General features: G+C 32.3%; 1 protein-coding gene across 1 annotated transcript in view; it reads right to left on the bottom strand.

Moving 5' to 3' along the window:
• Positions 1-22,120, bottom strand: part of LOC126879474 (uncharacterized) — a 54,243-nt gene extending 32,123 nt beyond the window's left edge. The window contains exon 1 of the mRNA XM_050642503.1: positions 21,815-22,120. Within this exon, the coding sequence (XP_050498460.1) occupies positions 21,815-21,935 (121 nt within the window). The 5' untranslated portion in view covers positions 21,936-22,120. The remainder of the gene's footprint in view (positions 1-21,814) is intronic.
• Positions 22,121-26,114: the final 3,994 nt, after the last annotated feature.

The raw sequence follows: 26,114 nt of genomic DNA, 5'->3' as shown, positions 1-26,114 counted from the left end.
GATAAAGACCTGGTCTGACTCTAATTTACTCTCTTTTAATGTAGATAAAACAGTAGCATTATCCTATAAAGGAGCTCTTTAACCTTTGCCTCTTAATAACAGTCAGATCAGTACCGTTGATTCTGTAAAATTTCTTGGTATTTTTTTAGACAGCAACCTCAAATGGTCCCTTCATATCGATTCGTTAAGTAAGAAACTGGCCTCAGCTTGCTTTGCAATAAGATCTGTCTCAAGGGAACTCAATTTAGCATCTTCTAAAATAACATATTTTTCATTATTCGAGTCTACCTTCGGTATGGTCTTCCTTTTTGGGGTTCTAGTACAGCCGCTCAATTTGATGTTATTTTTAAATTTCAAAAAAGAGCAATAAGGTATTTGTTTGGCCTCAGAAGATCTACGCATTGCAGAAGTTACTTCAGGAATCACGGAATTTTAACACTTCCATCTTTATATATTCTAGAAACGGTTTGTTTAATTCGTAAACACCTTCATGCCTTTCCAGCAAGGCCCAATCATCTTTACTCCACCAGAAATTCAATCTTTGATATTTATTTACCGATCCCATGCACTGAGTTAGTAAAGAAATCTATATTATATTTCGCAAAAAAACTTTACAACCATCTGCCTTTACAACTTAAATCTGCAACATCTTTCCCAAAATTCCGTAAACTGACAAAAGCCTATCTATCTGAAAGACCATATTATTCAATAGAAGAATTTCTTAATGAATAACTAAGAAAATTGGGTTTGATACGCAGTAGCTTAAACTGTCAATTCCTAATGTTGTATTTTAGTTGTTGTAAGTATGTTCAACTTTCAATTTGCAATGTATATAAATTTTGCAATTAATTGTTTTTGTCTTTGGTTTTATATCTTATTTACTGTATATTGACGATTTATCTAATTTTATTGAATTGTAGTTGTTATTTGTTATTTCTTGTTGATATTATTTTTCTTTTGACTGTATGTAAGCTTTGTCCATAAAATTGTAAAAATTTTCAGTGACAATAAAGCATATTTCTATTCTATTCTAACTTCAACTGTCTATTCAGCTTATAGTGCCCTGCTAGAAGACCTACTATGGCTTTGACTGTTTTTCTGTCTTTGCTTGTTAGGTGTGCCATTTTTGGCGAATATTCTATAATCAACTGTTTCGCATGTCTTTGTCGTCATGAATTCCTACATCATTCCGGAGATTCATTTATTAAAGATTTATTAATATTTATTAAATAATGTTTGAATTTTTTTATTAATTTAATAGTAACCCAAAAAGTGATGGAAAGAATAATGCAGGGGATAACACGACGATATATGACACCAAACAGGATAGGAAGAAAAACAGGGGACCTATGTCCAACAGTGAATGCAAGAGGTTGACAGATGACTTGTGTTTATATGATTACTCGTACTTATATACGAATATCTGTCAGTTTCATTTTACATTTTAATGATAATTTAACCGTTTCTTCATTTCTATTTTAATTTTTCTACTTAATACTTTATGAGAATATCAAAAACCCAAAGAAATAACGACAATATCGAACGAGTCGACCAATATGCATACCTTGGAACAATGATCAACTCCACATGAGATTACTTAAAGGAAATCAAAATCAGAATAGAGAAGGATAGAGCAAATTTTAACAAAATGAGAAAAGTACTCTGCACAAGAGATTTGAAGTTGGAGCTAAGAGTTAGGTTGGCTAGGTGCTACGTTTTCTCGACCTTTTTTTATGGAATGGAAGCTTGACCTTGAATGCTGCATCAATAAAAAAACTAGAATCATTCGAGCTGTGGGTCTACAGAAGAATTCTCAAAATATCATGGACAGAACACGTCACAAACAAAGAGGTTCTGAGAAAGATGAATAAAGAAATGGAGATCTTAAATACATGGAGATCTCAAAACAAGAAAATTGGAATATCTCGGACAAATTACACGTGGAGAGAGATACAACTTGCTCCAATTGATTATGCAGGGAAAGATTCAAGGAAAAAGAAGCATAGGAAGACGCAGAATGTAGTGGTTGTGCAACCTGAGAGAATGGTACGGATGTACATCAAATGAACTTTTCAGAGAAATCGTCTTTAAAATCCGAATAGCTATGATGATGGCCGACCTCCGTCGCAGAGATGGCACTTAAAGAAGAAGAAGACTTTAATGCAAAAATCCTCCCATCTAATAATTCATGGAATTTTTCTCACTGAATAAAAATTATGAATTTATTTAAAAAATATATTTAATTATTTAATACTACAATTTGGATGTAAATTTTCATAATTTATTACTATGTTACTATTAACCATAGAGTTATATATTAGCATAGAGAGAGTATCATTCAGAGCGAAGTGACGACACCATCTTTTTTATTTGGATTAGTGCTGTTTCACTCTTACGCATAGTAAAGCTGCTATAGTTGTCCTCCTCTTCCGTGCCTATATTCACACTGAATGTCATCATAGATTTTCGATACAATGTGTTAGAAAGAGATGCAGCAAACCAGTCCAAGAGATCTTGTCGTCAGGAAGCGCGGAAGGTAGGCTCCCTCTATGTTAATATATACCTCTATGCTATTAACAGCATTTATTCTATAAATATATATTTCTACAGTATACTGAGATATAGAGATATAAATTATGTAAAGAATTTATAAAAATTACCTTCACCTTGACACTTGAACATTCTCTTTGAAAACCTTTCGCTGAAAATTTTAAATATCACAAGTTTAGTACTCGGAGATTCTTTTTTAAATTATTAGTTTTTATCTATTACTTAAACATGAGATTAAAATAATTTATATCAATACATATATTTGTCTCATCGATATTTATTCTTAAATGGGTATACTCGTATTATTATGTATTACTTTCAACTAAGCTTTGACCTGATATTTATTGTGTTTTTAATTCCATATCCAACCTATTGAAAAATGGCATCGAAAAATGTTAAAATTTTTTTTTCGGCATTTTTGATGATTTACGAAAAAATTTCAAAAATAACATTCGTCTTAAAATTACGCAAATTATTAAAAAAATGGTTTTGAAACGAAAAAAGAATTCGTTATCATTTATTTCAAAAATTATTAAAAATAAATAGGTTGCCATGGAAAATTTTCGGTAAACTTTGAAACATAACATGGCATTATAACGGCAGGGCAGAGGCGGCTTTACCTATTGTGCAGGGTGTGCGGTGCACACGGGCGCTGGGATGTTGGGGGCGCCGAATGCCAAAGAGCGAGTCCTTTACTTTGTTTCAACATAAAATATACTTTAAAACGATTAACTATGTTCAATGGGAAATAAGCCACAATTTTACCAAAAAAATGATTTTATTAACGTTTCGATGCCCAAGTCGGGTGTCGTTGTCAAAATACAAAATAATACTGTAATAATAATAATACAAAATATACTTCAGTATTATTTTGTATTTTGACAACGACACGCCGAAACGTTAATAAAATCATTTTTTTTTAGTAAAGTTGTGGCTTATTTCCCATTGAAAATAGTTGATTATAAAAATGCCACAAGGAAATAGCTTCAGAACAACATTTAAAACGATTAATGAAAAATTACATTGGCACTTAAGCGCGATTTGTTAAAATTTCTAAGTCATAATGAACATACTTCATATTCTCTTACTCTCTATGTATCTCAATGATATTGCAATTATCAGTAGTAATTGCACAAGAGCTCTGAAATGATTAAATTTTTCCCGAGTGACACTTTGACAGTTTTAATTTCACGAGCCGAAGGCGAGTGAAATTATGTCAAAGTGTCACGAGAGCAAAAATTCTATATTAATTTCAGAGGTCGAGTGCAATTTGTTGCGATTATTTCATGAATAAAACTGTTCAAAACCAAAATTTTATTGTAATTTATTTATATAAGTACCATTAAACACACCGTTTTTATAAATATTTGACGATTGAAAGTCATCACTTTTATAATTTTTAAAACATTAATTGTCATTAATGTCACTGAATGTATTTTTTCGTAGCAACGAAGGGCATCTGACGTAATATACTTAACGACGGGAGATTATCAAAAATTATCGATTTAATTCAGATTTCTGTAGCTTTCTATTGGTCAGAATCTCCTATGAATGAAATAATCGTGAGAATGTGAATTTATCGTGACAATGTTATAGTATGTGCGTCCTGTAGTGATTCGTTAATAAATTATTATTTTTTTATTAATCACAAAGTTGTTCTTTTTTATTCATCTAATCAATTCCTTCCTATAAGTACTACATATTTACTCGTGTACTCAAACCCAAACCTCTCAAATTTTCTCAACCAATTTTCAACCTTACCTCACAGATAAAAAAGTTAATTTTTAATTAAATATTTTTAACAGATTTGGGTAGGTTGTTCTGATGCCGTGAATACATATTGGCTCCCGACATCATTTAATATTGCACTATTTGCATCTGGATTTTTGTTTACCTTATAAGCGTACCTAATACCCTCTAATACCCTATGTACTAGTACTAGGTTGGTACCTATTCAACTATTCCATTTTGACTGCGAGTCTACCAAAGGGCGCCAGGGCATCGACTGCACACGGGCTCTACATGGGCTAGAGCCGCCTCTGCGGCAGGGGAGCCCAAGCGGTGATTTTTGCAGTTACTCGAGCACGTCAGATTATTACATGGGGAGATACCTTGAACCCTGAAAATGTACCTCTACCATATATTAGCTCTTAATGCAGGGGAGTTCGTTAAGGGGGTCTGAAAAAAATCTATCCTTAGAAAAACTCGAAATCGTCAGATTAAGATAAGGTAAGTTAAGTAGGTACAGGAGTTCTCATTATATTTTGACCCCCACTTATTTTCCTTAATTTCGAAAATACAAACAAAAAGTTTCAAATAAAAGTTATATTATTTTATCTGTACCGACCAACAGTGTAGCAACAGACCAAATTTTGTATACAGGGAGTGCCCAATAAAATGCATCTTCAATATTTCAAATGGGACACCCTGTATTTTTTATAGTTTTGAGTAGCCCTGCATTTCCTTATTACAAATATATAACATAGTGTAGCATTAGTTTTGTTCTATAATGGAGTATGGTACTACAAAAGGGTAACCATAGGCTATGCAACTGACATGTCAAAATGAAACAATTATTCATTTATTATAAACTGTCAGTCCTCATACCGAAATGGGTCATATTGCAGATGAAAAAGTAGATATATTTTCGATTTATGTAAAAAATAATAAAAACAAGCAAGCGGCAAGAAGAGAATATAGGCTGATTTATCCAGATAGACAGACTCCTTCTGCAAAATCTGACGCATTAGAAAATTTGAGACGAAGATATTACTTGTGCATTGATAACAATGGAGGGCACTTCGAGCATCTATTGTAATTCTAAATGTAGTATTGTATCTTAAATGTAGTATTGTATCTTAAATGTAGTATTTAAGTCATTAATTTTGTTGACTTTCTAAATATATTTTTTTTTTATCTTAGTATAGTATAGTAGTACCATACGCCATTATATAACAAAACTAATGCTACACTATGTTATATATTTGTAATCAGGAAATGCAGAGCTACTCAAAACTATAAAAAATACAGGGTGTCCCATTTGAAATATTGGAGATGCATTTTATTGGGCACTCCCTGTATATAAAATTTGGTCTGTTGCTACACTGTTGGTCGGTACAGATAAAATAATACAACTTTTATTTGAAACTTTTTTGTTTTTCCAAAATTAAGGAAAATAAGTGGGGGTCAAAATATAATGAGAAACCCTGTACATGCAAAACAGTGTATATTTCAAAAATCTGACGATTTGAGCTGGGCGTAAGGAAATAGGTGCGTCCCAAAGTTTCACAAGAAAAATGCGAATATTTCGAGAAATTAATGACAGATCGAGAAACTAAAAAATAGGTAAAAAAGAAAATAATCGTTTCGTTTTGATTCAATTCGAGTCTCTTGCCATCCTATGATACCTGATGTTTCAGAATCTATTCCTTATCAAGAAGATGGTGCTAATATTAAAATATTTACACCGGAGTATGGCTAGACTGTCCTCTAACGAGGAATAATGAAATGAGTGAAAAGTAATTTCGACCACGAATTAAGTAATCTGTTAACCGAGGTACACAGTACCAAGCGGCACCGCTAGGAGAACACTCCAATAATGCGTCGCAGATTACTTATATGAAACGTGGTCATTTTTTACTCTAATACAGAGTATGGTGTGACAAGAAAGAAAATAATCGTTTCGTTTTGATTCAATTCGAGTCTCTTGTCATCCTCTGACACCTGATGTTTCGGAATCTATTTCTTGTCAAAGAGGCTTTGCAAGAAGACTGAATTGGACCATAACGAAACGAAGAATATGGTGCAAATATTAAAATATTTGCACCGGAGTATGGTTAGACTGTCCTATAACGGGGAACGATGAAACAATTATTTTCTTTCTTGTCATACCATACTCTGTATTAGAGTAAAAAATTACCACGTTTTATATAAGTAATCTGCGACGCATTATTGGAGTGTTCTCCTAGCGGCGCCGCTTGGTACTGTGTACCTTGGTTAACAGATTACTTGATTCGTGGTCGAAATTATTTTTCACTCATTTCATCGTTCCCCGTTAGATGACAGTCTAACCATACTCCGGTGCAAATATTTTAATATTTGCACCATCTTCTTCGATATTCTCCGATATTCTCACTAATTTTGTCTTCTTGACGTTCATCGCTAGACCGTATTCTTGTCTAAATTCCGTTATTCTTGTCACCAGCCTCTGAAGATCCTCAATATTTTCGGCTAAGATGACCTAATGTTGTTAATGGGAACTCCATTTACCTTTATTCCAGTTGTTTCACCCATTAATCAATAAACAATCTTAACAGTTTTTTATTCAAATATAGGTACTGTTAATCCTATTAATTTGATTGTATAAAGAGTAGAAAGTTTGGGCTCATTAAAATGATTATTCAATATTAGATATGGAGATAATTTGAGCAATTTTTAACTTTTCGAACTGTAACATTTGTAGCATTAAATGCACTAATTATAAAATTTTATTGTAAAATAACGGTTGCGGGACTGCCAAATAAACTATCACTAAAACTAACATACTAGAGAGCCACATGTTCCGCTTTGGTGCATTTGATTGTGTGTTTAATCTGTATTAACTCTTTTATTTCGAATGTACAATTTCCCGTTTTGTATTGTTCTCGTTGTTTCAGCAAGTTTGATTTTAAACAATGCCTTTTATGAGCACGCCCACACGTGATATTTGTACTACAAACGACAACTTAACTTTTAAATAAATTGGCAATAGAGGTCATTGTCATTAAGGTGGTTAAAGTTCTGCTACTTGATTCCTAACAAGATTTGTAAATGAGTATAAATAGTATTTAATCAAGTAAAACAGTAGCTGCAGAAATTTTCAAATACTTGGGAGTCCAAATAACATCAAAAGCAGGGAGTAACGATGAAATATAGTCCAGGATTGGCCAAGCAAGATCAGCCATCAGACCGCCACAGCTATTGTGGAAGAATAAAATATCAAAAGAAAATACAAGAAGAATTTACAAAACAATAATAGAAATTATCGGGTTGTACGGCGCCGATCTCTGGGAATTAAACCGAAGAAACAAATCCAAAAAATTAAGGCAATGGAACTGAACTATTGGAGACGATGTTGCCGGCTCACTAGACTTGATAGGTTGAGAAATGAAGATATTAGGAGAGAAATAGAAATTGATCTAGACATTATAGACACGATCGAAGTTAAAAGACATAACTGGTATGGACATCTTCAGAGAACGTCTGAAAATAGATGGCAAAAAAATGAAAATTGATTCTGCCCACTAGAAGAAAATGAGGTAGACCAAGACGATCCTGGAGAGAACACGTCGAAAATGCAATGACCACCAGAGATCTAAAAACTGAAGATAGCTTCGACAGAAAACGCTGGAAGTTAGGATGCGAGAAGCGGCGCCAGCTGTAGGATACTCGCTTATTATTATTATATTACAGTAGATGCATCGTAGAAGTAAATCTGAAATACACCAAAATTTAGTGTCATTGAAAAAAAAAAGGAAAGAAAAATTACCGTCCTTGTATCCATATTACATTCCTTGTCTTTCATAAGTTAACAACAGTAATAATGTCTTTCTGTAAAAAGTAAGTTTAAAAATATGATGACAGCTTGAGTCAAGTAGTTTCAAAATTGGCAGTTCCATTTTGATTTGATATTGCAAAAGTCAGTTTAAGGAATCCATAAAAAAATTGATATAAGTACTGTTGCGTTTCGGAATATACAGTATGGACAGTATGGTGCAAATGAAAGGAATAAATTAGATCCTGAATAAAAATCCTGAGACAGTTCGATTTTTACTTTTAAATTATGATTTTTTGACATGTATATCATACTAGTGACGTCATCCATGTGGGTGTGATGACGTAATTTATAAGTTTTTTGAAGATATTCTTCTTTAGCGGCGAATCGATTGAGGGTAAAATTGTACATGATCCGCGCGCCTGCGCACACTGACAGTATGTAGTTCATTGCTAATCTTTCAAGATAGGTATGTATGTATCTGTAACCGTGCAAATAAGTCATTAAAAGAATATATTAGTGGTTTTAGGAAATGTATTATTTATTATAATTCTTGTGTTTTTGGATTTGTGTTTCCCTGTAGTAAAATAATAAAATATTATGTAAGCATAACATTTTTGCACTATATGTCGCCGTGTTGTGTAATTATATCCGAAACTTACATGTCTATTTCTAGGGCCTCGCTGGAGTAGTGGGAAATGCGTTAGCACTGAGATTGGAAGGTTGCGGGTTCAATTCCTGGGCGATTCATATTTTTTTTTATTTTTGGTTGTTTTAATAAAAATTTTTTGAAAGTGCTAGATAAGAAAGTTAGTTTGATTTTTAAATAAAATACAAATAACCTTTTAAGTATATTTACTTCGTTTAAATTACCTATTGTATAATAGAAGAATATCTTCTTACGTGAGTACAAAGTACACACACATTCTTTTTTTAAATCAGAATAGGGGTTGTGTGCTAGCTCATTTAAAAGGTTATTCAATTCTCCATTTAGTAATATAAACATTAACATAATTATTTATACAGAGTGTCCAAGAAATATTTTTATATTAAATTAATTGATACAAAAAAATAATGTATGCAATTTATTTAATTCAAAATACATTTTACTGCTATCAGAAAACAGAAAAAAATGTTTATTTGACTAATACATAATATTGTTTTTCGCCTAAATTCAATGTTAGCGCTGCCACTCACCTGCCTCAGTTTGAATATTGAATTTAAGCGAAAAGCATGTTTGTAAAATACATTTTTTTTTGTTTAATTGAAAGAATATGATGCTATCTTATTACAGTAAAAAATGTACCCAATGTTTAGCACGAAAACCTGCTACAGCATGGAAAAAATATTTTGTGGAACCAACAAAAGAGTCTTCTGTTTTTTAGTACTTTATGACCATTCCACACGAGCAATTTGAAAGTGATTAATTTGACTAGAGAAAACTTCGTTTCTGTAATTTACCTATCTAAGGTAACAGAACTCTATCCCTCTGATCTCTGATGTAGACTTTATAGCCGAAAATTATGTAGTCGAAAAACGTCATTGCACCCAAATAAAGTGGATATAGGAAGCTTCGATGAGAAACCAACATATCTTTCCCCAAAGTAGCAACTTCGGGTTCTCTGGAAAAGAAGAACCACATCCTACCAATCCCGAATACATTAACCAAGCGCCCATAGAACCATCCATGTGATTTTCCAGGGAGACTTCTCCAAGATTTGTGTCACCTTTTCAATATCTCCCACTCGTAGACGAAAATGTTCCGAATCACAAATAGTTAACTCGTCTCCGTACAAAACTGACTTACAAAATTCTCTCAATAAAAGTCCAAGCAAAAGACTTGGTGACGTAGAAAGAAAATAATTTGGAAATTCAGGAAATAAGGGTTTAACATTGCCGACTGAAACTAACTTCCAAATGAAATAAAAAAATTTAGAAACTAGCAGTGAACCAGCAGTATTCTGCAGCATCTGAAGAATTTTTCCCAGGTGGCGATGGTGTTGACCTTGAGAAAGTTATAAAAGGCACACTAGACCAGCGGTCTTCAATCTGTGGTACATGTACCACTGGTGGCACATATAATTATTTGCTGTGGTACACAAAACGCAAAAACAACCAAAGTCAGCACCATTATTATAGTTAATTACATTACCTAGCTAGATAGGTATTTCATTTAGGTCAGGGGTTCTCAATCTGTGGTACATGTACCACTGGTGGTACATTGTACATTTCATTAGATGCGGTGGTACACAAAACGTGAAAACCACAGCCAAAATTCAGCATATTTGTAGTTAATTAGATTATCTACCTCCATAGATACTTCAGTTAGGTGGTACCAAAAATAATTATAAGAATTTTGGTGGTACATGGCTCAAAAACATTGAAAACCACTGATTTAGGTGGTACGCAAAATAATAAAAAGTATTTTGTGGTACATGGCTCAAAAAGATTGAAAACCACTGCACTAGACGACCAAGATGAAGAGTTCGTATTTTGTAAGGGGCGGTTTAAAGAAGACAGAAAGGGAGAGCTTTGGATTCAATGCCTTATGTGTAATTTGTGAGCATTTTTATAACCGATGTTCGAGAGTTTAAAAAGTCTGTGGAAATTGAGAAAGTTACTTTTATACTAAATTTACCATCAAGATGCAGTAGAAATAAACAAACCAAGACACGTTAAATGCTACTAGGATCACTCCCAAATCATAATTTACAATTTATATACAGTGAGGACGTTTGAGTTGGAATAAATTCATTATCTCCAGAATCGGCGAATTTGGAGAGAAATCCTGAGACACGTCGATTTTTATTTTTAAATTATGACTTGTTGGTAGATATATCATACTAGTGGCGTCATCCATCTGGGCGTGATGACGTAATCGATGATTTTTTTAATAAGAGTAGGGGTTGTCTAATAGCTCATCTGAAAGACTATTTAATTCTCTATTCAGTAATATCAACATTAACATAATTATTTACAGGGTGTACACAATTTTTTTTATTAAATTAATTTACACAAAAAGAAGAATGTTAGCAATTTATTTTATTTAACATACATTTTACTGCTGTCAGAGAAACAGGTAATAATGTTTATTTCACAAATAAACATTGCTTTTCGCTTAAATTTAATGTTCAAACTGCTAAGAGACAGGTGGGTGGCAGTTTTAACATTTAATTAAAGCGAAAAACAATGTTTATTTGTCAAATAAACATTTCTTTCTGTTTTCTGACAGCACCCAAACGTATTTTGAAATAAATGAATTACATATATTCCTCTTTTCGTCTCCATAATTTAATCCAAAAATGTTTTTTGGGCACCCTATATAAATAATTATGTTGAGGTTTATATTACTGAATAGAGAATCAAATAACCTTTCAAATGAGCTATCACTTGACCCTACTCTCATTTAAAAAATCATTGATTACGTCATCACGCCTAGATGACTGACGTCACTAGTATGATATATATGCCAAAACGTCATATTTAAAAATAAAAATCGACCTGTCTCAGCATTTGCCTCCAAATTTGCCCCTTCTCAAGATAATGAATTTATTTCAACTCAAACGTCCTCACTGTATAATACATTATTGTAAATCCCAAATCATGATTTGCAAACTTTATACATTGTAAATTATGATTCGGGAGTGCTCTTAGTAGCATTTAACGTGTTTTGGTTTGTTTATTTCTACTGCACCTTGATTGCAAATTTAGTATATATCCTCGTATTTCCAAAGCTTTTTTTTATTAAGCTTTTTTTCTTTTTTTGTTTTGATTCTGGCCTTGGTTAAATTTTATTAAGCTAATGCCTCGACAACTAATGGCCATTGGCGTGGTGATGGTACTGTATGGATTTTTCCAATTATGTACCTAGTGTAATGTGTAGTGTGTGTGTTCAGTAAGTGTCTTGTTACTTTGCAAAATCGACGTCATTGTCTATGCAAAGAGACGCTAATTGTATCCGAACGTCTGCGGTCAAAGCTTTTTTAAATAAATAACTGTTGAGAATTATTAATAAATGTTGAATCTAAGTGTAAGTATGCTATGTCTAATTTCACCATAACTATCATGAAAGAGGAAAATATTTGAAAGAAACAAAATGGGAATCCATATTAAGACCTTACCCTCTAACATTCCATACAGCCAGACAGAAGATACTTCTTAAATGTACCTATGTATAATTATTCATCCAATTAGATGAATTTAAAAAATTTAATATCATCATCACACGCTATTAGTTTCTTCTATCTTTATTCAGAATATCCTGTTAATTTAGCAATGTATGTATATCACCTAGCCCACGTACAAGAATAAGTTTTTGTGCCGTTAATAGTTAAACTAGGTTGGTTGGTGAAATATTTAGACTAAAAAACGCGAAGTCATTCAAGTAAATACCAGCAATTCAGAAAACTTTCGTAATGCAAAATTTAACTTAAAACTACTTCCTTTTCATCCTTCACATTTAGTTCACTAAGTGTAAAAATTGTGTAGAAAATGAGATCACCTCAATTTACCACACGAGGAAGGTCATGCGACAAACATTAAGTATTTCAAAGCAGAACATGAAATCTACATAAAAATAGGTGCATATAAACATGCATAAGAAACTAGAATAAATTGCCTACTCCATTTCAAAGTCAAAAGAGACAATTATTATGATATTAAGTAAAAATGTTGGGTAAGTACGTGTTTTTTATGTTAAGAATAATAATTATAAGAATGCAGACATTTATTAAAAAAAGTAAAAATAAATACAAACTAGGCAGTTTGTTTGCATTCGCTACTGTTTCTTAAGACTTCTTTCTTCTCTTTATTTAAACTTTTTTTATAATTTGACTTAAATAGACAGCTTGGTTCCAAGTCAGTATGCACAATAACTGAAGAAAAACTAACTGTAAAAGGCAGATTTTATAAAATAAGCAATTACTCACAAGAACTTATAAGTAAAAAAAAAATAGAATGCGAAAAAATAGAATCCATAACATATGGATCAGTAGTTTGGGGCCAAACCTGTAAAACCATCAGGAAGAAGATTTAAGTAGCACATAACCACATTATAAGGGAAACCAAAGAGGTAGGGAACATTGATAAAGTGAATGAAAAAGCATACAGAAACGAACTAAAAAAATCATTAAAATGAAAGTGTAAGGAACTTGACAAACTACGACGAAAATAGACCCGTAAGGCACAGAAGACTCAGACACCAACTAGTAGGATATCAACTTGTAGTCCAGAGAAATAAGATTTTTCTCGTGATACATCCCCCTCCAGACCGAAACCAAATTTTTTGAGTAGTATGGACATATATATTAATAACCTTTATGTTTCCTGCGAGAGGCGAATTGAGATAGCGAGACAATCGTTTGTCAAAATGAAAAAGTTCCTATGCAGCCGGGACATAAATATATACTTAAGAACGAGAATGTTAAGGTGCTATGTTTTCTCCGTTTTGCTGTACGGCATGGAAGTTTGGACTCTGAAAAAGATAAACATCAAAAACATTGAGGCATTCGAGATGTGGTGTTACAGAAGAATGTGGAAAATACCATGGACAGAAAGAGTAACAAATCAAGATGTTTTGCTGAAGATGGGGAAGGAATGCGAAGTCATAAAAACCATACAAACGAAAAAAACTGGAGTATCTAGGCCTCATAATGAGAGGAGAAAAGTACTCTCTGCTTAGACGCATACCTAATCCAAGGAAAAATCTCGGGAAAGAGAAATGTGGGACGTAGGAGGATTTTCTGGTTGCGAAATTTAAGGGAGTGGTATGGGTGTATTTCAATACAGTTGTTCAGAGCTGCAGCCAAGAAAGTTAAGATTGCTGTGATAGTAGCTAACCTCCGATAGGAGACGGTACTGCAAAAAGAAGATGTTTCCTGCAGCCTATTTTGATGATATACATATGTATTTAGAAACAAATGAAGATAAAAAAACGGTAAATTTTCGATTTTTTCGTCTATAACCAAAAAGTTAAGCATTTTAAACAAATTTGAGAGTAAGAATCTCATAAATCGTCTAAAAAACTTCAATATGGCGTTCGCTGAATATGTCTATCCTTATTGGTTGCTTAGAAAATTGCAAAATAAATCATAAATTTTGAGTTTTTATAAATATTCATAACTTATGTAAAAATTAACTTAGAACCTTCTTATTACACGAATTGCTGAGACTTCTGGTGATTAAATTATTTTAAATTTCAAATCAATTGGTCAAATAGTTTAAAAGTTATTTAATTTTTTTATCCCAAATTAATTTTTTTCCAACATTGTAAGTCAGAAAATTATGAGGTTACAGTAAGACTTCTGACAGTTTATAGAAGAAGCAAATTTATATTATTAACTTAATTAAAAAAAAATAACAAAAAGTAATTTTAAACAGTGTAAAATTATTTTACAAAAACACGTCGATTTTTTGCTTACTTATAAACAATTAGAATAACTTTTTAACCGTTACCCGTAGAAAAATTATTTTTTCATATTTGGAAAGAATGAATTTTTATACACATTTAGAAAAAAAAAACAATAATTGTCCTAGGACCATTAGGGACGAAGTTAACCCCCCTTTTTTTAATTCGCATTTTTTGCAAAATAATTTTGCAGTATTTAGAATTATTTTTTGTCATTTTTTTTAATTGAATTAATAGTATAAATATGCTCCTTTCATAAACTATCTAAAGTATTAGTTTATACTTCATCATTTTCTGACTTATAGCGTTGCAAAAAAAAAATTAATTTGGGATAAACAAATTAAATACCTTTTAAACTATTTGACCAATTGCTTTGAAATTTAGGGTATGATTTAAGCACCAGAAGACTCAGTATTCCGTGTAATAAGAAGGTTCTAAGTTAATTTTTACATAAGTTATGAATATTTATAAAAACTCAAAATTTATGAATTATTTTGGAATTTTCTAAGCAACCAATAAGGATAGACATATTCAGCGAACGCCATTAAATGTTTTTATCCGATTTATGAGTTTCTCACTCTCAAATTTGTTTAAAATACTTAACCTTTTGGTTATAGACGAAAAAAGCGAAAATTTACCGTTTTTTGATCTTCATTTGTTTATAAGTATGTATATCATCAATATTGGCTGCAGGAAACATATAGGTTATTAATATAGATGTCCATACTACTCAAAAAATTTGGTTTCGGCCTGGAGGGGGTTGTGTCACCAACAGGATATTTTTTTCCTTATTTCTCTGAACTATTGATGAATTAGTTAAATATGAAAAGTTAGCCACCTTTTTTCTTTCTGAATTTTAGGTCATTCAAAAGAGGACAGTAATTTTTCCTTTCACAAAGGTACTCCAGATATAGCAACCGCGATTCCTGAGAAATTGGGTCGTGTACCGTTAGGCATGAACTTGATATGTTGTATTTTGAGAACGATTTCCGAAGTGGAAATCGAAACTTCAAATAAACTTAATTTTAAAGTAAAATTCTGGCTTATTCCCAACAAAAAAAGTAAATCATGTAATTTCATTATAATATGTACAAAAATGTATTCCAAGCTAATATCATTGATAAATTCTATACAGCTATTCAATGAAAGTGAAAGCGTTGGATGAAAAATTGGAATCTGTGACAGTTTATACGTACCTACAGCTTACCTATACTCTTTTATGTTTTGTTTCTATGTATTTAAATTAGCAATTTGTATAAACCAACACACAATTCAATCTCATACCGTACTCTTATCATATTTTACTGAACAGTTCGATACTAATAGACCAGGACCAGGGCATTTTGCACAAATAAATCGATTTTTAAATACAGCACCTAGAGACCATTGTGTTCAGGATGACGCCAGGAAAAAGTCGATTATAGAAAAATGGGTAGAAACGCATAATTGTATTTTAAAGTGCATAAATATATTGAAATCAGTATATTAAGGGACAGAATTTTTATTCAGGGGATTTTTGGGGTCACTGAACATGAATACGCAATCAGAACTGACCCTCCAAAGCACCTAGTGCCTAGGGTTACTGCCAGGGCATGTCATCTGGAGTTTTGAAAGTTTTCGGCACTCAACTGATGCAAACAGATTACTCTAATACTTTTGATATCGCCGAACGCGAATACGTCATCAGAACCAACCACCGAAGAAGGTGGAGTTTAGAGGGTATTCGGCACTAAATTGATACAAACAGACTACTCGGGGGGTTTTTGAGGTTGCTGAATGCGAATGTACCATCAGAACTTACCCTCGAAGCACCTAGTGTCCAGGATAACTGATATGCACGTCATCTTCTGGAATTTCGAGGATTTCCAAAAGTAAATTGATGTAAATAGATTACTCGACGGATTTTGCGGTGCTGAACACTAATAAGCCATCAATTTGTATCAATGTAATGCCGAAAATCCTCGAAATTCCAGAATAAGGCGTGTCTCAGCAGTGACCCTGGATACTAGGTGCTCCGAGGGTCGGTTGTGATGACGTGTTCGTGTTCAGGGATCCCAAAAACCCCCGAGTAATCTGTTTGCATCAATTTAGTGGCGATAATCCTCGAAACTCTAGATGACGTGTCTTAGCAGTAACCCTGGGTACCAGGTGTATGGGGGGTTCAGTTCTGATTGCGTATTCGTGTTCAGTGACCCCAAAGCCCTCCCGAATAACAAAATGTAGCCCTTATAGACTGATTTTGACATATTTATGCACTTTTGGATGTCATCCATTTTATCCATTTTTCAATTGTAGATTTTTTTTCTGACGTGAGCAAGTCTCTAGGTGTTCTATTTAAAAGACGATTTATTCCTGTGGTTTTAGTGATAAATGCCCTGGTCTATAACAGAGCTACTGATATCAGTTTTCACGTAAATGTTAATAAATTGAAGTAACCAACCAGTTTTTAAACTGTTATATTTGCAATAACTGACATTTAAAATACTTTTAGTTTAGGGCGTGACTATAATCCAAATCAATTTTATTCAAGATATTGTTCAAGTGAGTCAACTCTTATGCAATATGTATTGAACAATAATTATTATTCTGTGTTAGCGTTGAATATGGCAGAACTCTTTCGCAGACTGCTAATTGGCAAATTCAACCAAAAAAAGACGCTGACGAGCATTATTATTATCGAAAGGATTTCCTCATGATCTGGTGATATGATTATTAAATCAATAGGTTATTGTTATGCACAGACATTGATTGCTTGTTATTTATATCTTAACATTAATTGTTTAGTGATACGGTGTAAATTACTTAAGCCAATAGTTTTAGTAATTATATGCAAGACGATTTTAATCAGCAATTTGAATTAACAAAGAATACATACAGAGTGGGGCTAAATTATGAAATAAATTCATTTTCTCTAAAATGAACGAATTTAGAGAAAAATCCCAAAGCAGGTCGATTTTTATTTGTAAATTTCAATTTTTTGGCATATATTTCATACTAGTGGCGTTATCCATCTGAGCATGATGACATAATAGATGATTTTTTTTAAATGGGAATAATAGGGGTCCTTCGGTAGCTCATTTGAAATTCAATTCTATATTCACTAATATAAACATTAATATCATTATTTATACAGGCTGACCAAAAAAATTATTTTTGAATTAAATTAATTGACCCAAAAGAAGAATTTATGTAATTGATTTAAGTCCAAATACATTCTATTGCTGTCAGAAAATAGAAAAAAAAATTATTTGGCAAATAAACATTGCTTTTCGCTTAAATTAAATGTTCAAACTGCCAAGAGGTAGGTGGGAGGCTGTTTGTGATTTAATTTAAGCGAAAGGAAATGTTTATTTGTGAAAAAAATTTTTTCTATGTTCTGACAGCAGTACAATGTATTTTGTGTTAAATAAATTACATAAATTCTTCTTTTTGCGTCAATTAATTTAATTCAAAAATTATTTTTTTGGTCACCCTGTATAATAATGTTTAAATTACTGAATAGAGATTTGAACACACTTTCAAATGAGCTACCACACGACCCCTATTCCTATTTAAAAAAATCATCGATTACGTCATCACGCTCTGATAGATGACGTCATTAGTATGATATATGTAACAAAAATCACAATTTAAAATTTAAAATCGACCTGTTTTGGGTTTTTTCTCAGAGTATAATAAGAAATAATTAACGAACTAAATTATTTACTGGTTAAGCTCTAATTTGTCCTTTAATTTCGAGAAAATTATTAGAATATTGTTCATAATTAAAATCGCAACAATGAGGAAAACCGGACGTAATAATTATTTTTTTATAAAATGTTCCAGAATGCAGAACATGTTTTTCCAATGCATAATAATATACTTTTCCTCAAATTATTTATGCGATTCGTAATTTTCTTCAATTTAGATCCAATTTTTTTAGTAGATAAAAGTGCATTAAATTATTTATGAGGTTTGTACAGGATGTTGTAAGTTCAATGGTCTCTATCGATAATTACAATGCGATATTTTCAATTGTAATTTACATGTATCATAAAATTTGATTAGCCTTGTCCAATTAATTTATACTATAGCAACAGTATTGCATTAAGAAAAATAAAAAAATATTTTAAAATTTAACATGTAAACTAAAACAGTTGTCTAAATTTATATTTTGTGACACTGTGATTTAATTATATAGAAAAAAATTTGTGACACTGAAAACGATATAATCACAAATACATATAGAATTCTCAAGGTTCTTTCTTGATTTATGTGCCACAAGGTGAAGGGGTTTCAAAAGTGTTACAGGACGATTTGTCGAAAAAAGAAGGAAATTTTTTTAGAAATTTTGGCAACATCCCTATAAACTTAATGCCTTAAATACTAATGAAATAGTAAAAAATAGTTTTTAACTTTTGGTGATATAAACGAAAAGTAAAAAATATTGGTGATATAAAGGGAAAAATGGGTGACCAACAATTGTGGACATTTTGGTAAATATTTTTTCAAGTTCTGTAATGAAAAAATAAATACTTGCAGCTAATCTTAAAGCTATTTAGAACATTGTTTGACAAAATAACAAAGATGGACGAGAAACATTTAATAGGTATTGGAGACCATGTACCACGTGAACACAGTCCTAGTAGAGAACGACCACAAAATCGGTGGCTAGATGACATCAAAATGGGGAATAATTGGTACCAAATGGCACAGAACAGAGACGAATAGAGAACTCATGGGGACATGGGGATACTTTTGTCCAGAAGTGGGTAGGTTGAAGAAAAAGAAGATCTTTTACTGAGCAAATCTCACATATATATGTATATTCGACATGCAGTTTAGTTGAAAATATGTCGACAAATAATTGAAAATATTTGTAAACAGATAATTCCTAAAAGAATCTTTGACATGTTAAAATTTATTCATTCTACCTTTAGAAGAACTCTTCTGTTCCAAATTGTTATATCTGCCGTAAACTTCTGATACACGGTAATAATAATAAATTTTCTTAATTAAATTAAACAGTAGCTTCAATAACAGAAAAGAGAATAAAAAGTATTAATTATCTTCTAAGTTGTTCAGATAATTACATTATAAACCTCATTCGGCGTCTTAACGAATGATAAAATTAATCAATAATTAACAAGCTTTCACTTTTGCTCAGCATATTGCCTGGTTGTTTATTAAGAAGTAAATAAACATTAATTAATTACAATTTGTTATTTATTGTTAGAGCAAAACCAGAATTAATTGAATGCATTGTGTTACACAAGAATAATATTTATATCGAATACAAAAAAGGAAATGGAGGAAATACTGGTATAAAAAAATTTACTGACATTTACTGAGTGACCTTCTATATTATAGCAGCCATACAACGAGGAAATTGTATGTATAACGTTCAGTAGTACTACCTACTATATAATATCTAGGTACATAGTATAAAATACAACATAAAAATTTAATATAGAAAATACAACGAATTTAAAGTAATTAGAGTTTATAAAAGATTTATGGATAGATAGATAGTTTATTGATAGTAATAAACGTGCCCTGCCCTGTGGCCAGTAGGCAGGGCACGTGGTCAGCATGCATGAGAATAGAATCCTCAAAAAATTGCTAAATGCAAAAATGCAAGGAAAAATAGCTGTTGGAAGATCAAAAAAGTGATGGGAAGACTAAGTAGATGAGGATGCCAAAAATCTCCTAAAAAAGGAGTTCAAGGAAGAGAACAGCAACAGCAATAAATCAAAATGATTGAAGAAGCTTGCTGAAGGTCCGGCTTGGGCTGTAGTGCCATTGGATGGATGGATGGGTAATAATTAATTATTAATAATTCAAAAATTACTTTTTTTATAAATTCTACTAAATTTTTTTCGGCCAGGGCAGATATTATTTTAGATAGTTTGAATCATTCGAAACAAAAAAGGTCTTTTGTAATTCTATTTAGTTGATCGTTTTCGAGCTATAAACAATTTAAAACTGAAAAAATAACGAAAAATGACGATTTCCAAGGCTCAAAAACTCAAGTAGAAAATATTGTTTTTGTAATTCTCAAGTACCTAAATTCAAGTTCAAACGAAATTGAAAATGGTTATTCATTTTTGATCAAGTTTAAACCTTCTTCTATCAGTTTCCGATGAGAATAATTTTTGCCATGTTTTATTCTAAAATATATGTAGGTTTTCTTTAAAGACGATCGTAATTAAAGTCCGTTTGATGTTTAATAGTTTTAATTAATAAAATAGATAACTAAATTATTGTTACTATTAACTTATCGAAATGTAAAAGTGTAAAAGTGTACTTTGCGACCAAAATTCTACGTGTTCTTATTTTTACAAAAGAAATGTATTTATCGATAATTTGCGTCTAATCAATATAATACCCGTCTTAGTATTATCCCTATGCGTCTTGTAATCAATAACACGTCTAATGTCGTTGAGATCTTAAAATCGACTAAATGTATTCGTTCCCACACAACCAAAATTCCCTTACTGCTAATCTTCCCCTTTTCATGGTTTAATTCGCTTTCGCGGGAACTAGCCTATTAGTAATAAAAATTGGGTCAAAGGGCTCTACTTTGTTATTTTTATGTCTTAAAAATAAACAGAAACTGCTCACTTAAACTACCCCTCGATTAGATACGCCCACCCATCTGTGCATTTTAGAGCCTCGCCGACAACCGCTCGTTTCGTGTTTGTAAATACGAATAATTAAAGAAATATTATATACAGGGTATCTTAAAAATTAAGATAAAATATTTACAATCCTACATATATATTTTTAATTGTTAGTGAGGAAGGTTCCTTATGGGAAGACGGGCGACTGGGCTGGATTAACAACTAAATAACAATGTTTTAAAATGAAATAAGCCCAAAATATTTATCAAGATCTGATAGAATAAGGTTTGAACTTGAATTTAGGTACTTCGTAATTTCAAAAATGATATTTTTACTTGTGTTTTTGAGCCTTGATAATCGTCATTTTTATTTTGTTTTATTTAAATTGTTTATAACGCAAAAACGATAAACTTAAAAGAAAAATTACCAAAGACTTTTCTTGTTTCAAATGATCCAAAAAATCTAAAATAATATCTGCTATGACAGCAAAATTTTTAGTAGAATTTATAAAAAATATATTTTTTTTAATTATTAATTAATTATAGTCTGGGCTGGGGAAAATGATATCGGACACCCTTTGTTTTTTATAATTTTTAACATACTAAATTATACATCAAATACTTTTTTTCCATTAAACAGATCGTTGAAGGTCGTTCTTATATTGGATCTTTGACTAAATGAAAAAAAGTATGTTTTGATATATGTGTCAAAGTTCAAACTCACCCCTAAGAACGTCAGCAGGGATCAACCTCCTGTAAGTTTTCGGGCCATCAGCCTTGGCTTCTTCCTCCGCAGCAAAGGCCACGGCCAAAAACATAACAACGAGCACTACGTAGCTGTTCATTTTTGAAAAATTATGTAGCAAGTTGTTCAGGGTGCCGACCCCTTAAATTCTATTATTGCGAGTTATGAAAGGACTGAGTCAAAGTCGGTTGCATATTCTGTTATATAGGGTTCTTTACTCGATGGTAGATGCCCCACTATCGGCGCTCGGCGCTGCGATGCTGACGAGTGATCGTGTTGGTGAAGAGATACGGGAGTAAATGGATATTTTCTGTGTAATTATTCATAATGAAAGATAGTATCTTGTGTTGAAGTCCAAATAAATGAAAGTGGTTTTACTTCATTATTACAGCCGTTATTAAAATATCAGATTTTGTTGTCATCAATGAGGTGATCTGCGTCTCATAAGTCAGATTATGTAAATTTTTTAATAATTTCAAAAAAGGATAAATTTTTATTTTTATTTCCTGGTATTATTAGATCCCTAGTATTAATATAAACATAGTTTCAAAAGTTATGCATCACCTGAAATTATGCTCATTTTCATAGTTGATTTTTTCATGAAGAAACTAACGGATTCCGCTAATTTTTTATTATTTTAGATAAGAAGATACGAAAAGCATTTCTTTTCTTCCACCCGGTATAAGTTCAAAAAAGAAGTTTAAGTAAACCTTTGTCCAACTGTATAAGTACCAAAGAAAACTCTAAAATAATGCATAACTATTGAAACTGCGTATTACTACTCGTCTAAATGTGTCCCAATAGAGAGAAAATAATATAAATGGAAATAGGTAGCTTAGTCCAATGAAATGAAGATGAGCATTTATATTTAATTTTTTATGCTTAAGATTATGTTTTGTATCAAGCGTCTGTAACAAAGCCCCTTTGGTAGCCAGAAGAAGTGTTGTACCAGATTTTCCAGACAGCCAGCATCGCCCAGTCATTGTAAAGATAGCCACACAAATTCCCTTAATCAAGTCAATTCTAAGACCAAGATGGTACTTTACACGAGCAAACTGGAAAAAGATCGCTTCTGACCTTGACAAGTGCCTGGGCTGGATACCTCCTGACAGTAAGAACTGATTGACAGAGGTGGTAAGTACAGTCAACAAGAGCATGCCTAGAGGTTATCGAAAAGAATATATCCCGGAATGGTGTCAAAATAGTGATATGTGATATATTATAAAACCTTTCTTGATACTGCAGACCAAGAGAACGCAAGATTTTTAACACTGAACTCAGCACGGATGCAAAAAATGGATTGAGAGTAGAAAACCACTTTCACAAAACACATCGGAAAGATTGGACCGTAACAAGGCTTGGAGATAATAATAAATATAAACCAAATTTCAGTGGCATCTCATATTGTTGCAACATAAAGATCGACTAGATATAAAGCTCACACAATGGGGTTTTTAATTTAATAATATTTTCATCATCATCATCATCATCAACCCGTACTCGTCCACTGCTGGACATAAGTCTCCCTCAGCTCTTTCCATCTTTCTCTGTTTTGTGCGGCTTGCATCCAGTTGCCGACAATACGCTTCAGATCGTCAGCCCATCTGGTTGGTGGTCGTCCTCTGCTCCGTAGTGCTTCCTCTCGTGGCCTCCACTCGACAATACGTTTTGTCCATCGGTCTGACAATTTGGCGACGTGTCCTGCCCAATTCCACTTGAGCGACATGATTCTTTCGACGGCGTCCGTTCTTTTTGTTCTACGACGTATTTCTTCGTTTGGGATTCGGTCCCTCAGGGAGACTATGCGAATCTTGTTCACTACCTTTTTTGTGAGTGTTAATGTTTCCGCTCCATAAGTGAGTACAAGCAACACACACTGGTCACAGATTTTCCTTTTCAGGCATATGGGTAAGTCCGATTTAAATACATAGCTCAGTTTACCAAACGCTACCCAGGCTAATCCTATGCGGAGAAAGTGGACTTCGAGAAAACGTTCGATACCATTAACCAGCAGAAAATGTTAAAAGCATTGACAGAATGCCGAATAGACCATCGCTACACTAACGTGATAAAATATATCTACCACAATGCAACGGCCAGCGTAAGACTCTCTGATCAACAAATTAATAAACTCTGTATGCAGCGAGGAGTACGGCAAGGAGACACCATCTCACCAAAGCTGTTCACAACCCTGTTGGAGAGAAGCTGTCATTTGAGATTCCCAGATGACATCGTCCTTATAGCCGATCGTATGGATGATGCAATAATAATGTTGAACAAGTTATATCACACTTCCTTAGAGGTCGGACTAAAGATTAACATCAACAAGACGCAAATAATGACTAATCTGGTGATAAATCATAATATTGTTGTTGATGGAATGGATATTGAGCAGACTGCATCTTGGGACATGAAATTCGGTTGGGAAGAGATAACCAGACGTGCAAGCTCCCACGTCGCATAGGATTAGCATAGGAATACCTAATATTTTATAATTTATTAAATTGAAAACTTTGACTTGTATCTAGCAGATGCCGCTTTGACACACAGGCCATTTCATTAGTTACAATTCTGGGCTAGTCCATTGAATAATTGTTTCAGTTTGTTTTTCAAGATATATGCATTTTCTGATCAAAACTAACGAGTTTTGAAGCCGATCAGAGTGCTTATAGCACTCTCTAAGTGAACTGAAATCTAAGACGGCTTTGGCTTCGTGTTGTAACGAAATGAAAATGGTTATTTATTTTTATGTCTATTAGTATTACTCCCATCTGAGCATGTAGGGTCCATTTTTCGTTGGAATTTTTCCGCGTTTGACAGATGGGATGTGAATTGCGAATCATAGAATTCCCTCATCTTCTTTTGCTCGAGCATCTGCTTGGCTTGCATTCTTAGAAGCCACGGAGGTGACACCTAAAAAATGGCCCCAATAAGATTATTATTCGTAATGCTTTTGTTCCGTTTGCCCTGACAAACAGCTCGCCTTGGAGTGACGTAAATTCTTAAAAAAATCATGTTTAGACTAAAATTTGGTAATATAATAAATACAATACAAATAGTATTGTTTGTGTGTCTGGAATTACAAAACTTGTAAATTAAATGTTTAACAATATAATACAGTATGTAGCTTGTTAGCGATTTTATGGTTGTTCATGGAAAAACAGAGATCAACCTTCAATTTCGTTTTGTTTACGCATCAACCTACAAATTCCCCTTTTTATAGAATTTAGCGATAAAATCTCAGGGCATCATTAATGTTAATTAACGTGGTTAAAAGGATTTACACAAAAAATTTGTTTAATTTGGTTGCATATTCGTGTAAATAGTACCTAACAAAAATAAAAAAAAAACCGTCAAACGCAGTAAAATTAAGTGGCGAACACAATATCTCTATTCTAGTCACGAAAGAGCTAATATGAATATTACGTGGCGCAAAAATGTATTTTCATTTTGATGGAAAATAAAATTCTAGTTTTATTTTTAAAGATTTTTCTATAATATTTGCTAAATTTGAAGTAAAAACTCTTCACAAAAGCGTAACTTTCATACAGTTTGTATTTTGAAGCCCTTTTGTGGGACGGTTTATCCCAAATTTAGCAAATATTATGGAAAAATCTTCCAAAATAAAACTAGAATTTGTTTTCCATCAAAATGAAAATACATTTTTGCGCCACTTATTTTTACTATGTTTAGCAGTTTTTTTATTCTTGTATCAGGAGTTTTTCAAAGTTTTTTATAAATTAAATGTATGAACTTAAATTTAATGTTTCTCGATTACACGTTAAGAGAAAAGGAACATTTTGACGCCTGTCAAAATTTTCAATGTACAGATATGTAAATGTAATAAGTTTTTTCGAATACTGAGAAAACTAACTTATTTTTGAAAAATTTAAACGCAGAATGAACGATTACTTTATTACCGAGGGCCGAAAGTCCCTTAGAATGAATAAAAAGTTTCTTTTGAATGAGATATTTGAAATTAAAAATCCGACTAACTTTTCTCTTAGTTTTTCACCCCAATAATTTATTAAAATAAACATAATTAGTCCAGAAAGGCACTGCGCATCCGCCAGGAAAAATATTCCGATTCGGATTTTTTGCACAATCTTACTCAAAAAGGACCCCTTTTAACAAATTTGCATGTTGCCAGGACCAAAAGTTGTAAATATTGGTAGAGAATTGGTAAACAATTTTTTAAACGTTTAGTTTTGTTTTTTTCCTAAAATTTATTTTTTTGCATGGGACAAAGTTTTTTTTAGGTTTATTGGATCATTCCAAA

Source organism: Diabrotica virgifera, chromosome 2 (assembly GCF_917563875.1).
Source record: "Diabrotica virgifera virgifera chromosome 2, PGI_DIABVI_V3a".
NCBI lineage: Eukaryota > Metazoa > Arthropoda > Insecta > Coleoptera > Chrysomelidae > Diabrotica > Diabrotica virgifera.
Note: the sequence above shows the minus strand (reverse complement) of the source record. Positions and strands in the feature narration are given on the sequence as shown.